At 49.2% G+C, this 16,352-nt stretch overlaps 6 protein-coding genes across 6 annotated transcripts, besides 1 other annotated feature; 3 read left to right on the forward strand and 3 right to left on the reverse strand.

Moving 5' to 3' along the window:
* Positions 1-16,352: part of a sequence feature (contig 1.34 1319..177275(1)) that runs on past both edges of the window.
* Positions 33-1,055, forward strand: ANIA_02139 (DNA 5'-adenosine monophosphate hydrolase; the record flags this gene model as incomplete). Its single annotated transcript, XM_654651.1, has 2 exons — positions 33-757; positions 1,016-1,055. 2 exons carry the CDS (start codon positions 33-35, stop codon positions 1,053-1,055), a joined length of 765 nt encoding a protein of 254 aa, XP_659743.1.
* On the reverse strand, positions 827-2,116 carry ANIA_02140 (putative translocon-associated protein, alpha subunit). The gene is made up of 3 exons (XM_654652.2): positions 1,998-2,116; positions 1,495-1,925; positions 827-1,439 (listed from the first exon to the last, which is right to left on the reverse strand). Exons 1-3 carry the CDS (start codon positions 2,067-2,069, stop codon positions 1,163-1,165), a joined length of 780 nt encoding a protein of 259 aa, XP_659744.1. The 5' UTR covers positions 2,070-2,116; the 3' UTR covers positions 827-1,162.
* On the reverse strand, positions 4,800-6,146 carry ANIA_02141 (protein nimU; the record flags this gene model as incomplete). Its single annotated transcript, XM_654653.1, has 2 exons — positions 4,800-5,182; positions 5,249-6,146. 2 exons carry the CDS (start codon positions 6,144-6,146, stop codon positions 4,800-4,802), a joined length of 1,281 nt encoding a protein of 426 aa, XP_659745.1.
* Positions 6,854-9,561, forward strand: kapA (karyopherin alpha). Its single transcript, XM_654654.2, has 3 exons — positions 6,854-7,270; positions 7,495-8,004; positions 8,061-9,561. The coding sequence occupies exons 1-3, from the start codon at positions 7,034-7,036 to the stop codon at positions 8,973-8,975; spliced, it is 1,662 nt and encodes a 553-aa protein (XP_659746.1). The 5' UTR covers positions 6,854-7,033; the 3' UTR covers positions 8,976-9,561.
* On the reverse strand, positions 10,334-14,016 carry ANIA_02143 (cohesin subunit IRR1; the record flags this gene model as incomplete). The annotated part of the gene is made up of 2 exons (XM_654655.1): positions 10,334-13,459; positions 13,555-14,016. 2 exons carry the CDS (start codon positions 14,014-14,016, stop codon positions 10,334-10,336), a joined length of 3,588 nt encoding a protein of 1,195 aa, XP_659747.1.
* Positions 14,867-15,940, forward strand: ANIA_02144 (urease accessory protein UreD; the record flags this gene model as incomplete). The annotated part of the gene is made up of 1 exon (XM_654656.1): positions 14,867-15,940. One exon carries the CDS (start codon positions 14,867-14,869, stop codon positions 15,938-15,940), a length of 1,074 nt encoding a protein of 357 aa, XP_659748.1.

Consider the following 16,352-nt stretch of genomic DNA (forward strand, 5'->3'; position numbering starts at 1 on the left):
ACTCTCCAGTCACAGAGCTTCTGTCCCCCAAAATGAAGCAGCCTAAACACAGCAACGGGAGCTCGTCGAAAGATATCCCCAAGAAGGCCACCGGCGGCTTCCACGCCAGAGATGGTTTAGGCGTCTACATCGCGAACCCAGAATTGTATCCGCCTAGTACTGTGGTATATTACAATGACGAATTTGTTGTTATTTATGACATGTTTCCCAAATCTACGCTGCACCTTCTTCTCCTTCCGCGCGACCCTGAAAAGACTCTTGTCCACCCAATCGAAGCGTTCGATGACACAGAGTTTCTGGAAAAAGTGAAACATGAAGTTAAGAAGGTCCGCACTTTGGCTGCCGGCGAACTTCGGCGGAAATATGGGAAGTACTCTGCGCGAGATCAAGAGCGGCGGAAAGCGCTTGATGCCGAACCACCCGTAGACAGTCTGCCTGCAGGGAGAGACTGGGAGCAAGACATCATGTGCGGAATCCATGCGCATCCGTCAATGAACCATCTACACGTGCACATTATCTCCGTAGATCGGTACAGCGACCGTCTCAAGCACAGGAAGCACTACAATAGCTTTAGTACGCCGTTCTTCATCGATATCGATGATTTTCCCCTCGCCCGCGACGATCCGCGAAGGGATCCCGATAGGCAGGGTTACTTGCGGAGAGATTTTAAATGTTGGCGCTGCGGTCGGGATTTTGGTAATCAGTTCACCGCGCTGAAAAAACATCTCGAGGAAGAATTCGACGAGTGGAAACGATTGTGAGTGAGCAGAAGAGACCCAGTCGCGGGCTTTGTAGGATCACGGTATATGATATTCTCTACTATACTGGGCACAAATTTGAGACCAGAACTTCAGGTTTTTAAAACCGCATCTTTGATAAATAGAACGTGATCGCTTGTCGCCAAACGACCTGTGAAAAGGACCAAAGCTCCAATGAGCCGCCAAGTTAAATAGATGTAAATATACATGCGGGGAATCCAATGTATAATGAGAGCCCTGACGGATTTCATTCTCAGCATAACCGCGCACAGGTTCGCTAACCTGATAGGCACCTGAAAACAAATTGCCGTGCAGAAAATGACATTATGGAAAAAGACTTTCCTTGCGGAGCGCCTAACTCGGAAACTCTCAAGTTTAAAAGTGGTACATCGGATGCAATCCGTTTATGCCCGTGACTTGGAGCGGGAGGTACCCTTAACCTTCCTGGCTTCAGGGCGGTTGATATGGTGAGCGGGTATCCATTCGGCGTTGTAGGTAGTGGCGGATGAAACAGCAGGGCTGTCGACAGATGCTTCAGTCTTCTTCGAGGCGACGTTCTTCCTCGATGTTTCCTGCTTGGCAGACTTTCGTTTCTGAGGGAAGTAGGGCGCAATCCAAACTGTATAGAAGAAGTATACGACGCCACCAAAGCAAGCAAGGAGGAAGAAGTAAAGGAAGATACTAAGGGATATAATAAGCCCTCATTCCACAAAAATACTGGGGCGCATGGACTTACATCTGAGGATCGAAAATGCTAGTTTCCGGCTCAACAACACTAACGGTGCCGTTGTAAGCGTACACGGTGAAGAAACGGCCCTCTGTATCGGAAACGACCGAGGCGAGAGAGAGCCTAAGATCCTGAGGGTGCATTTCGGTGGCAAAGCTATAGCTCAGGCTCTCCTGTGCACCCGCGGGAATTTCCACGCCGTAGCGAGTCGCGGTCAAATTGCGGACCAGCTTACTCTCCTCTCCCAGAGTAGACAGAGTACCACCGATAAAGTTAACAGTCACGGCAGACTTTTCATTGTTGGTGAAGGTCACTAAGGCCTGTGTGGGGTGGCCATTGACGAGCTTCACGCCGAAGATCTCAGAGGCAGGGAATGCTGCCTGGGCAGTCACAGCAAGAGTAGGCGCTTCAAATGTCTCTTCAGCCTTATCTGCGGTATCCTACATCCGGAAGAGTTCAGTTAGCGATCCAATTGAGGCTTGCGCTGATGTGACAGCTATTGCGAAACATACTGCTGCCAGAGCACCGCCGATCAAGGCCTGAACCGAGAACAAAGCCAGGGAAAGGAAAGCGAAGCGAGCCATTGAGACGAGGAAAAGCCGGATCTGCAACAACCACGGGTGGACAGGAGAAGAAGATGACAAGGAAGAATACAAGAGGTGGAGAGGGGAAGACGAAAGGTCGGGGTGGAAGAGACACAGCAAGTTTGCTCCACGTTGGCGTTTCTTCCCCAGGCTCCGCTGACTCAGCCACTGATTCCATCGCAGTTTCCGCAGTTGCATACCACGATTTCCACTGTACAAAAGGACTGGGTGAATAATAGCAATGAATAGATAGAACCAAACAACCATTGGCAGAGTCTCGATTGATCTGTTCAAGTACAATGAACGAATTGTTGCCCAGATTCTCCTATTTAATTCGCCCTTGTCTACCATAAGCGCCATTTCCCAAGTTCTCCGTGATCACCTCTCAATAATCGGATCGGATACTCCGTCTTCAACCTACGTTCCGGCTTCAGGTCTCTCTAATGATTTCTTTGTCTTCGAATAGCACTTTTTGTCTGTTTAAGCATCATGTCGGTCCGCGCTTACTTTGAACGCTACCAACAACTCACTTCTGTGGAACAGAAGAAAGACACTTTAATTGAGGTATCCCGATATGGCCTGTCGAACTGGCCAGGCCTACTTGTGTTAACGCACCATTCGCCCGCTAGGAACTCATACAACGTGTGACTGAGCTAGAAGGCGCATATCAACAAGAACAACTTGACCATGATCGTGAAAAGCGTTTTAATCGTGACATACAGATCCATGAGATGGAGTTGATGGAACAAATATCGCGCACTAAAGCTATCATGGTCAGCACTCTCTCATTAGATATTACCCAGTATTGTGTCATTGCATCAATTGCTGACGGCTCTTCTCCTCCCTCGTACAGAACCGCGAACCATTTATAGTTATACTTCTAGATGGAGACGGAATGATCTTTAAGGACGAGTTATTACAGCTGGGAGAAGAAGGTGGACGAAGAGCAGCGAAGGAATTGTCCTTCGCAGTGGAGAATTATGTTGCGGATAACTTCCCAACTATTATATCTCCGAAGATCGTTACGAAAATGTACGTCAACATGAAGGCGCTATGCAATGCTTGTATCCGTACCGGAGTTGTGATGGACCCTTCTCTACTTGATGAATTCGTTCGAGGCTTCAATAGCAGCTTCCCGTTGTTCGACCTTATCGATGTCGGAACGGGGAAAAATGCTGCGCACGATAAGATAAAAGGTATGCAATGTACTTGCAGTTCGAGATTTGCGCTGACTGGTTGCTGCTATTGCCGCAGAGACCTTCAAATTACATCTATACAACTGCCACTGTCACCAGATTTTCCTAGGTTGTTCAGAAGAATCGCCATACCTTCAGACTTTGGAAGAGACCTTAGCAGATATGGAGCTTTCAGGTCGACTATCACTAATTGAGGGGATCCCATTCGGAAAGGATCTCGAACCTCTTAAAACACATTATAGGTTCACTAAGTTTCCTGAAATCTTCCGGGATTCGAAGATAAACAACACCGCTTGGATCTCTTGGAAAGCTGCGGTGGCCACCAAACCTCGCTCTCTCCTCACCCCGTCGCCGAATCCTCACGTAGCACCGCTTTCTCGATCGCCGAGCAATATTACCACAGCCAGTAATAGCGCACCTATATCGTCAACACCGGCCAGCTCTCACGGCTCTGATGATTTTCAATTGGTGCGTCAGAAACCTATCTCCGCCCGTCCTAAGGTTGTGGAACGGAACAAGTACGGCCAACGTGTAGACCGACTCGACATTGGGAGCATACCCCGGGAAGAAGTGAACCGCATCAAGAAATTGAAGCTATGCAATTATTACTATCTACAAGGCGAATGCCCGAATGAGAATTGTCACCACGACCATTCTCGCAAACTAACCAAATCCGAGCTTCATACCCTAACAGCTGTCGCGCGAATGACTCCATGTCGATACGGACTGGAATGTGACGACCCCGAGTGTATGTACGGCCATCGTTGCCCCCAAAGCGAAGTCGGAAGAAAAGACTGCTATTGGGGTTCGAATTGCCGGTTTAGTACTGCTGCCCACGGGATTGATACCAATATCGTTAAAGTGACCAAGGTCTGATGCTTCGCTCTCAGTTTCACGTTCATGATAATTATCTTAAAGGGCGTTTCTCGTGGTTTTACCAAGAATGACGGGGCTGTAACAATATGGATGGCGTTGGCTTTGAAATATTATCCAGATGACACCCTTGCTGTTTCATATCGCCTGGTGCGCTTTTGCTCTGACCTTTCTGCCTCTTTCCAATTAGCTCAAGAGCTATGTAATTATGATGGAAAATATGCGGTGACAAACGATACCGCAGCAATTATGTCTTCCAAGCAACTGGAAGATCAATTTTCCATATCAGCGTTGAACACTTCTTGTGCATGGTTATCCATGAATTGTAGTCTTTAGTAGTCCAAATCTTCTCTCCCATCCAAAGCAATCTCGATCAGTACAACCATATGAGCGCCCGTTGTGGCACTTGTTTGAGTCACGAGGGTGGCTGCATTTAACACCGTATTCCATGATACAGCAATTGAACGGTTTAGACGAGACTGGCCCTATATCTAAAGATTTATTGCCGGCTTCGATAGCTCTTCTCTTCCTCTCTTCCAGATCACCCCATAGAATGAAAAGTTTTTCTCTCAGTTGTCCCAGGACTTCTGAATGTCTGCGCAAACTGCGAGAAGACGACTGGTCAGTTGGTGAACTAATAGTACCTTGGCATGCTCAGAACTCACTCAACTGCGTTTAATTGTAGGAGATGCTCAGCCTCATAGTTAGAGACGAAAAGCTTAGCACGTTCGTTCGACTGTCCTACGGTGGCTGGGAAAGAACCTTCAACAAGAAGACAGAAGCGCCATTCCCATATTCTAAATGTTCGAGAAGCAGGGTCGCGCTTTCTGTTGTACGCAAGAGACACCTGTTCTTTATGGACGGCAAAGTCCTCTAATAGCGGTGGATAGAAGTCGACTACGCGAACTGTAGTGAGATAGCAGAGATTCTGAAATGGGAGGCGGTACCTGATACCGCTTGTGGATGTGTTATCGTGGGCTGGGTTGTTTAATATAGCCTCGAGAGACTGAGCGTGCACGCCGCTTGGTGGTACGCGAGGCTCGACTATGACAAAACGAGGCTTAGTATATTGAAGGCTGCAGTCTCCAAATAATGAGAGAAAATGCTTACCGTGCTCGTTAACGGCCATCCGTTTCTTGATATCGAGAATTGTCTGGCCCGATTCCTTCTTGGGTGCTACTTTCGATTGTTTTTTGTTGGGCTTCTTTGAAGGCCGTTCATTGTCTTCATTTGGTTTCCTCTTCTGCTTTTTTGGTCGCGCATTCCAATAGGCTTCTCTTCGAGCTAGCAACTGCTGAACTCGGGGATCATTATTGGAATCCACTGGAAACGCGTTCGTTTCGCCCGGATTGGCACGATTTCCATGAACGACAGCCTCCAGACTACCTTGCTCGACACGGCTCCATTTGATTTTGACATTTTTGAGGCGTACAATATCGCCTATGTTAAAATTGCCCCGGACAAACGATGCATGTGGTTCCCACAATGTTATTTGGATGCTCATACGACCGACTGGGCCATTCCAGTTCTTCTTTTGCCGCTGAATATAGCCGTAAGGGTCTCCTTCGCGGCCGTGGCCAGAATCATCATCATCGTCTGATGCGTAAAGGAACAAATTTTCATTTTTCGTGTAGTCGGTAAGGTACAGAGTTGCTTTCTCGCTGTCGTTACCATAAATCTTGATTATCTCACCGATAAGATCCACGAATTGTCCGTCCTGAATATCTTGAAGAAGTGAGAATTTCTTAGCTGTCGATGCGGGCCTTGAGGCTGACACTTGTGCCAGACTTGGTCTAGTAACAGTGACAGAGCGAAATGCACCTGGCGAAGCTTCTAGTAACGTCGCCGCATAAGTCTTCTCCTGATATGTTGGCTCAAAAGGACTGGGACCGGTGAGTGCGGGGAGATGAGCGGTCGGATCTCTATCTGGGCGAAAGACAGCCCATGGAATGATTCTATCCTGAGGCGCCACTCCCAGGACTTTTCCATTCCATATCTTGATCTGCATGGGAGGCCAGTCAGCACTGTATCGTTAAGGTGCATTGGCTAGACGAACGCGAAGATCCCGTAGTAGAATAACATCACCCTCTTGAACAGGAGGTAACAGAGGCTCGGATTCTTTGAAGTATTTAATCCTGAGACCATCCCATACATGCCCATTATATAGGTTTTGATCCTTGATTGTGAATGTTATGCACATGGAGGTGCCGTTAGTTCTGTAAGCAGTGCCACCCATGATATCGACTACCACTCCCATGACACTTAAGACGCCCCTCCTCACAATTGCATCGTCAACGTTGACATAGTTGGGCGGAAGTCGAGGGCCTTGGGAAACCATACTTGTTCAAGGCTGTCGTGATCTGTGGCACCACCTTGTCCTTGTGGATTAAGTATGTCAGAGTCATTTCTCATCACGATATCACAAGAAAAGCAGCGCCGTGCGCGATATCAAAGAGGCGTCATTGCGAAGATGACGGACCGGAATCTGAGATGGACGCGCCGCAGCGGTTATCGACGCGTCTCGGCCTCGGTGTCTTGTATTATTGTTTGTCGATACGCGCTAAAATCGCTTAGGCGCCTACAGATAAGAAGCGCTAGTTATGTTCTGAGCCTAAGGCATGAATATAGTCCCGTGACTGCGGCAGACTCCAGTCAGAGCGTCAAACACTCATTATTTTTCCCCTCCTTCTTTCACACTGCCAGTCGCCCCGCGAAGGCTTTTCCATCTCCCTTATCTGACTATAATTTGCTTGTCTGCTTGGGATTTTTCATTTTCTCGTCTTTCAACTATCTTCATCACCTTCTTTCCACCCTTCATTCCGCTTCACAGCTTCTCTTTTCCCTGAAGTAACTCGTTGTGGTGGGTTTTGTTTTTGTTCCCTCACCTCAGCAACCATGGCCGAACGCTATATCCCAGAGCATCGCCGCACCCAATACAAGGCTCGAAACCAGTTTCGGCCTGATGAACTCCGCCGTCGTCGTGAGGAGCAGCAAGTCGAAATTCGAAAGCAGAAGAGAGAAGAAAACTTGGCCAAGCGACGTGGTATCCAGACTCGGGATGGCGGAATTGGTGTAGGAGGTGGCATGGCTGCCGCCGAGAGTGACGACGAGGCGAGCGCTATTGAAAGTGAGGTATGTATGATTCTACTTATACTCTTATGTCGTCCTATTTTATGCTGGTGTACCGTTGCCCATAAACTTCATGTGCTTCTCCTTTGTCCCTTTGAGGCAGATGCTCACCGCCCTAACATGGTCTTATCATCGCGGGGCAATATATGGCCGGCGTTCTAGTTTTTGCGCTGGTTCATTCGACACCATGTCCGAAAAGCGAAATGTGCTAATATGGCCCTCCTTAGCTCAATGTCGAGTTACCAGAGATGGTCAAGGGTGTTTTCTCCGACCAAATCGAAGCTCAAATCCAAGCGACAACCAAGTTCAGAAAGCTCCTCTCCAAGGAACGTAACCCGCCCATCGAGCGCGTTATCGAGACTGGTGTTGTTTCCCGTTTTGTGGAATTCCTCCGATCCCCTCACACTTTAGTCCAATTTGAGGCTGCTTGGGCCTTGACCAACATCGCATCTGGATCTGCGCAACAGACTCAGGTGGTTATTGAGGCTGGCGCCGTGCCAATTTTCGTCGAGCTATTGAGCAGCCCAGAACCTGATGTGCGCGAACAAGCCGTTTGGGCCCTCGGAAACATTGCTGGTGATAGCCCTCAATGCCGCGACTTCGTTCTTAACGCCGGCGCTCTGCGCCCTCTCTTGACTCTGATTAATGATGGTCGCAAGATTAGCATGCTGCGCAACGCTACTTGGACACTGAGCAACTTCTGCCGTGGCAAGACTCCTCAGCCTGATTGGAACACGGTATGTTACTTCCGGATCAGCACGTAACGCTACGGCCCTTGCTAACATTCCGCCAGATTGCTCCCGCCCTTCCTGTTCTTGCCAAGCTCATTTACATGCTTGATGACGAGGTCCTCATTGATGCATGCTGGGCTATCTCGTACCTTTCCGATGGTCCCAATGAGAAGATCCAAGCCGTCATCGAAGCCGGCATTCCCCGTCGCCTTGTAGAGCTCTTGATGCACGCCTCCACCTCTGTTCAGACCCCCGCCCTTCGTTCCGTTGGCAACATCGTCACTGGTGATGATGTTCAGACACAGGTTATCATCAATTGCGGGGCTCTTCCTGCTCTTCTCTCCCTCCTTAGCTCAACAAAAGATGGTATCAGGAAAGAAGCTTGTTGGACCATTTCCAACATCACTGCCGGTAACTCCAGTCAGATTCAATCTGTTATCGATGCTGGTATCATCCCCCCGCTTGTGCATCTCCTTGCCAACGGTGACTTCAAGACTCGCAAGGAAGCTTGCTGGGCTATTTCCAATGCCACATCCGGTGGTCTGCAGAAGCCCGACCAGATCCGCTACCTTGTTACTCAAGGGTGCATCAAGCCTCTCTGTGACCTCCTAGCGTGCCCTGATAACAAGATCATCCAAGTTGCTCTCGATGGCCTTGAGAACATTCTCAAGGTTGGTGAGATGGACAAGGAGGCTGGACAGGGTGACGCTCACGTGAACCGCTATGCCTTGTTTATTGAAGAGGCTGGTGGTATGGAGAAGATCCACGACTGCCAGAACAATGCCAACGAAGAGATCTACATGAAGGCATACAATATCATCGAGAAGTACTTCTCAGATGAAGACGAGGCCGCGGGTGACATTGATGAACTTGCTCCTCAACAAACACAGACTGGATTTACTTTGGGCGCCACTCAACAACAGCCTGGTGGGTTCTCTTTCGGCGGTGCCAATGGCGGCGATTCCATGGATATGTAAATTGGGAAAGCCAGAATCAAAAGCTTAAATGAAGGAAGATGACTTTGGGCATATTCCATGTCCAATCCCACAGCCCCTTCCCTCCTGGCGGGTGGATTGTGGCTTCAATCCACATTAAATCCGTTACGTGCAGTCAGCCACTTATCCCGCAGCAGGCTCAACGATGTCGACTTCTTGAAGCGGTATCATCTTGATTCCCCAGATGTGATCTGGGGTCTGCGGAATCAGTATATTAGATACCACGCCAGGATGTTTCGGTTTTCTATTTCCCTTAACTGGCTTCTCGACGGCTCATCTGTTTCTATTTCGTCGAATTTCTATATTCACCCCTTTTCTCTTATGGTTTGATATTTCACGATAAACAAGATTCACCGTCATGTATCCCTTTATTTATCAGGTCACCCTAGCATTCCTCATACACAGGCGTAATTGTCTATAGGTTTCTAAATCGGTTGTTTTCCTCGTTAATTTTCTTTTACGACCCTTTGCCCTTGATAAGGGGTGACTTGGTCCTTGGAGGAAGTCTGTTTCTGCTTGTATCTTTCAATCCGTATCTATGCCCCAAAAGAGCTTGAACCGCACCGCGTAGTACTTTCCGGTCTTGCACCATACAATTCCTTTGGGCCACTTTTGTCCAGATAGCGTCTCCCACGCCCAGCCGTTGACTTAAGGATGTCAATATTGCGACGTTGGTGTTCTATCGGACAAAGTTCTTCCCTTATCTGAAACCCATTTACCGTCGTTGTCCCCAACTATATCAGAATGGAATTATTTGAGACTTAGGGCGTGTAGTGAAGACATGACTAGTGCAAAGGAGTTCTTGAAGGCGAGTGTACTTTGCATTCATGACATAAGGAAGACAGAACAAGACCATGCTGGCTCACAGTCTGACTCTCACAAGCATCTTTCGTACTGTCAACCCGCAAGAGCCGATACTTGGTTCGCCGTAAAGCCGCATTCGTTGTCCTCCATGATGACAGGCTATAGTCTGGACGAAGCAATGCATCGATGAATCATTAACCCTACTCTTGAGGGATCTCATTGAGAAAGGGAAGAGTATGGAACTCCCACAAAAACACGCATCGAGAAACACATAGCTTCAGAGAGAATGGCAACGTTAGCTAAAAGGGTACTGGACACGAGGATAGAATCATATAGAAGAGTATGGTACTGAAGTTGCAAGGGAGATGGAAAGAAAAATAGACCTAAGCTAAAAACCAGAGCGAGGTATTAAAATTGATGAAACAAGTCGTGAATCTGAACATGTGAATAGAGAGTCCAGCGCCGTATACACCCGATTCCGTTGGGAAAGTGAGAAAGACAAGCCAAGGGGGGAATCACATGAGAGGGAGACGGCATCAATCACCCATGATCTCGTTTTCATCTGGCTCAGGTGTTGCGGCTTGGTTTTCTCCGTCTTCATCGTTGTCCTTGTCAACGTCAATGTTGTCTTCCTCCATTTCTTCATCACTGTCGCGTCGTTCCTCTTCATCCGACTCTTCGCCAATCCTCTCATCGGACTTAGTCTGTGTAGGCCCCTTGCTGGATACGGTTGCGGATTGTGATTTGGTTCCATCTTGGGCAGTAGACTGCTTCCCTTTAGACTGGGCAGGTCGTGAAGCGGCACGTTTAGCGGGTCGGTCTTCGAGATATACCAAAACTTCGCGGTAATTGGGACCAAGCTGTGTCTTATGCCTCAGTAGCTTCTTCTTTAATTGCCCGGACGTGTCAATGATGCGCCCGATGATCGCGAGCACGAGCTTTCCAGTTAGTTCGCATAGTCGTTGCTCTGCAAAAATCTTCTTCGCCAGTCGCTCCTCGCGAAGTGCTTGCTCTTCCTCCTCTTCGTCATCCACTGGTTCCCGTTCGAGTTCTGAGTCGGAGGCCGGAGCGTCATCTTCGGCGGGTTCAAAGGGAACGCGTGCCTTCTTTGCATACGTTCTTAGAGCTATCCCGTGAACCTTCATGATGAGACCCTGGACATCATCGTCGAACTCGTGAATCAAGCTTTGGGCCTGGAAGATGGTGTCTTCATCATTCCCAACACCAAGGCCGACATTCCGCAGTGTGCCAAACAGCGTCTGAAGGTCCAGAAGAGTGGTAGTGGCAGCGAAGCGCACATCGTCCAATCCGGACCGCCCTTTTACGATGGTAACGAGAGACTCAACGAACATCTGCCGGCTCTTTGTCAGGGCCTCGAAGTATGCTGTGCTAAATTTGGCTTTTCCACCCTCAAGAGCTGATCGCAGATTTTGGACCTTCCACATGAAGTAGAGCAAAAGCGTCCTGATACTGTTAATCACCACTTCAGCATCCATTGTTGCATCCTCAGCGTCGTCAGTTTCCGCTGGTGTCTCCACCGCTGGGCCTCTTTGCACCAGATGCAACAACGTGTTGAACGGAGCCTCTGGCTCCTTCTTATTCCTACCCTTCGAGCGGTTGGAGAGTGGTGTTTCAAGTATCTGTGAGCAGTCCATTACACTAGACAGGTTGGAAATTCTTGTCACGGTGTTGTTAAGCTCGTTCAGAACTGAAGACGGTAGCGGGTTATCATTTGTAACATCGGTTTTTTGAGACAATCTGCCGAGGGTGTCCACCATGTCATCCCAAAGTTCTTGAACTTTGCTCTCCAGTGCTTCGCGCATATCATCCGAGCTCTTTGCGTGGAGGAACGCAACGCTAGCCTCAGCTAGAACATCCTGATCTGAATGGGTTAGGAATTGCTTATTTATGTCGTTCAACAGGGATGTATAGGCCGTCGCATCTTTCTGAAGATCTTGAATCTTGTCAAGGTCCACAAAGTGCTCTAAGCGTAGAACCGAGGAAGCAGCCTCTGGGGTAGAGCCGAATTTGCTCAAGAGCCGTGGAATGATTTGCGCAAGACTATGAGCGATTTCCTCTTGCTGTTCTGGAATTCTGTCGGTCAACGCCTTTACTTTCCGGCCTCGTTTATCAATGTCGGACTTGGCAACGTCGAGGATTCGGAGTTTAACAGCACAGCATAATACCTCCAGCAGAATTATCTCTTGGCCTTCCTGCATTTTGTACAGCTTCTTGACCGTCCCAGTAGTGTCATCATCACTGGGGTCATCAGGAATTTGGGAATGATCAAACAGAAGATAGCCAGCCAGAGTCTGCCAATTCGAAAGTTCATCGAAGTGTGGGTAGACAGCTTCAGTGGCAAGAACGAAGCGCGAGTCCATTGAGACCCCTGAGATGGCGTCTCGAGCTTTTATACTTGGCTCAGGGGCCGATTCGTCTTCTGGAGTATCATAAGCCTGAATGATGTCTGCAAGACACCTGAACTTGATCCATGAACGTTTGGGCGATTCAAAATCTTCTTCATCTTCATCGTCCCCGAACACTTCACCAATCTCGTCTGCAAGCTCTTCCACCGTCGAGTCAAAAACGTCCTGTACATTTGCGACAAAAAAGGGGCCCGCTGCCTTGCGCACACGCGCCTCCGAATCGAAGATGAGCCTCCCAACAGTGTCAACATCAGCAGGTTCAATCAGTCCGGCATCTCGAATCAGGTCAAGCAGTTCAATCGCCATGGTACGCATCCTGACGTCGGAGTCATGGGTGGCTATTTCCACAAATCGTTGGCGAAATCGTTCAGTAAAGGAACGCACACCAGCAATGTTGTCTTTATTCGAGTATATATCCAAAAGTTGCTGCAATGCTACGGACCGCGTATGAACATCGCTGTCGGATATAATCCAACCACAATACCGAAGAAATTGGCCCTCGAAAAAGTATTCTCTGTAAGTGCGCATCCACGATCCTAGTGCTGCTATGCTTAGTGCACGGATTTTGGGGTCGACGTCCCGGTAGCGATTGACGAAAATGATATTCACTCCGTCCTTGAGCAGGTCATCTATAAGCTCGAGTTTAGCTTCGCCCTCTTGAATAGACGACTTAATCGCATCAACACGGCCTTTGTTGACGGTCTTTTTCTTCTTCTCACTCTCCAGCTGCTTGCGAGAGGTTGAAACTGAAGTGACCACTTCCCGTGCAATTACGCAGAGTGCGTTCATGTTTGATAAAGCGACGGCGGTTGCGGTATGCCTGAGAGGTCTACAGGTGGAAGAAGAGAGAGATGACAGCCAAGATTGGAGATTTTCGTAGAGGACCTTGTCATCGTAGAGTACCGAAGAATGGTGCAGGGTTTGCATCAAAGCCACAAAGAAGTTTTCCAGGATAGGCTGGAAGAATCGGTACTTTCGAGATTTCGAGATCAGGGGGTAGTCGGATATGCGTTCAGCAGCATATTCCTCCTGAACGTCCGTAACCCGTCGCGATATATGGTCGACATCCTCGATGTCCTCCGTTGTGATTTGGATTTCTGTTCCTGAAGCCCTAAGCACCAAGTTAACCAGGTCGCGCATCGCAGTTGTCTGCGCCTCCTGGTATTGTGTGAGCCATTCCGCAGCGACAGTTTCTGGGTTACGCCCCTTGCCAAAGACCTCCGCTATCGAATGCAACTGTTAGCCAGAGGACAGACAGATAAATACATGACGGGAAAAGCGCGAACTATACCATAAAGACCAGTCTCGCCTGCAGCCAGACTGGGCCGCACCTGCATTTTCTTCGGCCGGGCGGCCAGCATTTTCCCGTTCGCAGCTGGTCGCAAAGGCAGCTGATTTCCAATTCCGTTTTCAGTGACTTTCGGCTTTTTCGCGCTCCGAGACCCTTGAGTCTTGGGCTTGCTTTTCGTCCCAGAAGAGGACTTCTTAGCGGATGCCTTGCGAGCCGCGCGTCTCTTCTCGCGCAATTCCTCCTCATCAGGTTCATCATCCTCATCTACTTCCTCACTTTCCAACTCTGACACGTCTTCAACCTCATCTTCGTTCTCGTCACCGGTAGTCGTTCGCTTTCGTTTGGCGCCGCCTGCGGTCGCACCATTGGCATCACTATAGGTTTGTGAGAATAATTCAGGTCGCCGCGTCGCTCGACCAGATTTTCGCCTGTCTTTTGAGGGTGATGCGGTATCCTGGGTCAATCCAGGTTGGGGCGAGGAGAAGCGTAACTCGGGCTCCATTTTCCTTGCAGGAATTGTGAGGATAGCTCAATAGCGACAAATACAGATCCCGACGGTTTATGCCACACACATTGACGGATGGTGGGCGAAGATCGTACTTGCACGCGGGGTTGTTGGGGCTGAACGGCAAACGCGACGACGGATGAAATGGTTCTGTGCGCGCGTTGTCTCTACCAGTCGAAGGGGCGTAGAAAGTGTTACAAGTGGCAGTGAGGACCGAAACCCAATGGACGAGAATTCCGCTATGTCGGATGGGACTTGACGATGGAGGAGTAAGGGAGGAGTGCAGGACGCGGAGTTGACTAGAGACCTGCGAGCAACTGGACGGAGCAGACGCGCTTTGATGCCTAGTACTGCCTGAGACGTGCTCACCATAAAGTCATAAAATTAGTAAGGGGACTTATGCAATTACATGATGCATTAACCCTAGCGATCGGCGCCTCTGCGGCGGGGAAGAGGAGAGGGCGGTGCTGATGCCGTAATGGAAACCATCTACTGCTCCATCACAGACGGACTTTGAGGTTGTGTAACGGCATAGATTAATAGCCAAGACGCTCAATGCTAGGTGCCTAGTTTGCATCTTGTCATAGAAACTCCGTTTGGAGCTCTTCTCCGCAGTCTTGAGCTACGGTTGGACAGGAGCGACTTCATCGGCAGCAGATATTCCCCTCCCCAGCCAAGCAGACCGACCTTGAGACACTGTCATCTGGCATCTGTACCAACATTGACGCCCGCGCCATTCTGATAAGTATCGTCATGCCATCAAAACCAAAGCTACTGAACTCCAAGTCCTTCCCTCCTCCGACACTACGCATCCTCCCCTAAAGATTTCTCCCGATAAACAACCAAAATGCCAGTCAAATCGCCCTTTGAGTCCTCGATTGCGAAGCCCGGGCAGGGAAAAGTCGTCCTCTCACTGCTACCCCCTGCGAATCCCTCCCTCAGCACGCTGACCTACAAATACCCGCTCAAGCTCCTCACGCGCACCGGGGGTTTCGTGCCGCAGTCTACATTACCCTCCGCCTTTCAACCTGTCCACCTCTACCTTCTTACATACGGAGGAGGTCTCCTCCCGGGTGACCAGATTGACGTCTCGATAACCCTTGAGCCGCGTACTAGGCTCGTCGTCACGACGCCACAGGGCAGCACAAAGATCTTCAAGACAGAAGCATCCCCGGAGCGCACGCTTTCAGATCAAAGTCGTCAGACTTTAGAGGTTCGCATCGGACAAGAAGCCGCATTGTGTTATCTCCCCGATCCTTCGGTGCCATTCAAAGACAGTCGTTACGAGCAGGTCCAAACCTTCATCGTCGATAGTACAGCCAAGGGCTCCTCCCGAAGTAGTCTCTGCGTTCTGGACTGGGTAACGCAGGGCCGCACCTCGCGCGGCGAAAACTGGGACTTTCATTTGTGGAAGGGAAAGAATGAGATATGGCTGCATGATGATCCCATATCATCCCCATCCCCTTCTAGCCAAAACAGCGAGGAGAAAGAGAAGAAGAAACTTCTTCTCCGGGACTCCCTGATCCTTGACGATGAAACCTCTACCTCAACTCCCGAAGCCACAAATAACCCACCTAAAACTCTCATCCGCGAACGCACAAGCCCACACGGCGTAATTGGAACGCTGATTCTCTATGGGCCTGTATTCGAAAAACTCTCATCTTTCTTCGTAGACAAGTTCACCTCTCTCCCGCGCATCGGGGCTCGGAACTGGTCTTCTTCTACGCCGGCCGCCGTGGAAGTGCCGCAGAACTTCGATTCCCAGGTGACGTTTACTGCGGCAAGGGTGCGAGCAGGATGTGTTCTTGTGAAATTTGGGGCAGCGGATTTCGAGACAGCGAAAGACTGGCTCGGCGGTATCCTGAAGGAGGAGGGCAGTATAGCGAGGGAATTTGGAGAAGATGCGCTGTTTTGTTTATGATTCCGCATTTTCTGCGAATTGCTTTCTATGGCATGATGAGGTTGCTCGTTCACAAATATTTGTGACAGCGCCTGTCCATTTTCTCTCATGATGATACCCAGAAGTTATATTTGCGTCTGACGGCTATGCAAACTATCAGAATCTAAGTCTAGCAATCTATCAAAAGGTTAACAATGAACGTAAGAAATCAATGCTTTTGCAAGTAGGCCTTCTCATCATTCAAATCATGAAGCAGAAACATCGCAACGCCGGGGGTATATTCGTATAAAACAAAACCAAGAATCTTATCGTCTATCCCATATCAATGCAGTCAACACAACCTAGCTGACGCCCATGTAAGCATAACGATCGAAGGCATATAGATCGACGCTGACACTCCACCGCTTATTTAACGAGATATTCCGAAACAGAA

Source organism: Aspergillus nidulans, chromosome VII (genome assembly GCF_000011425.1).
Source record: "Aspergillus nidulans FGSC A4 chromosome VII".
In the NCBI taxonomy this organism is placed as follows: domain Eukaryota; kingdom Fungi; phylum Ascomycota; class Eurotiomycetes; order Eurotiales; family Aspergillaceae; genus Aspergillus; species Aspergillus nidulans.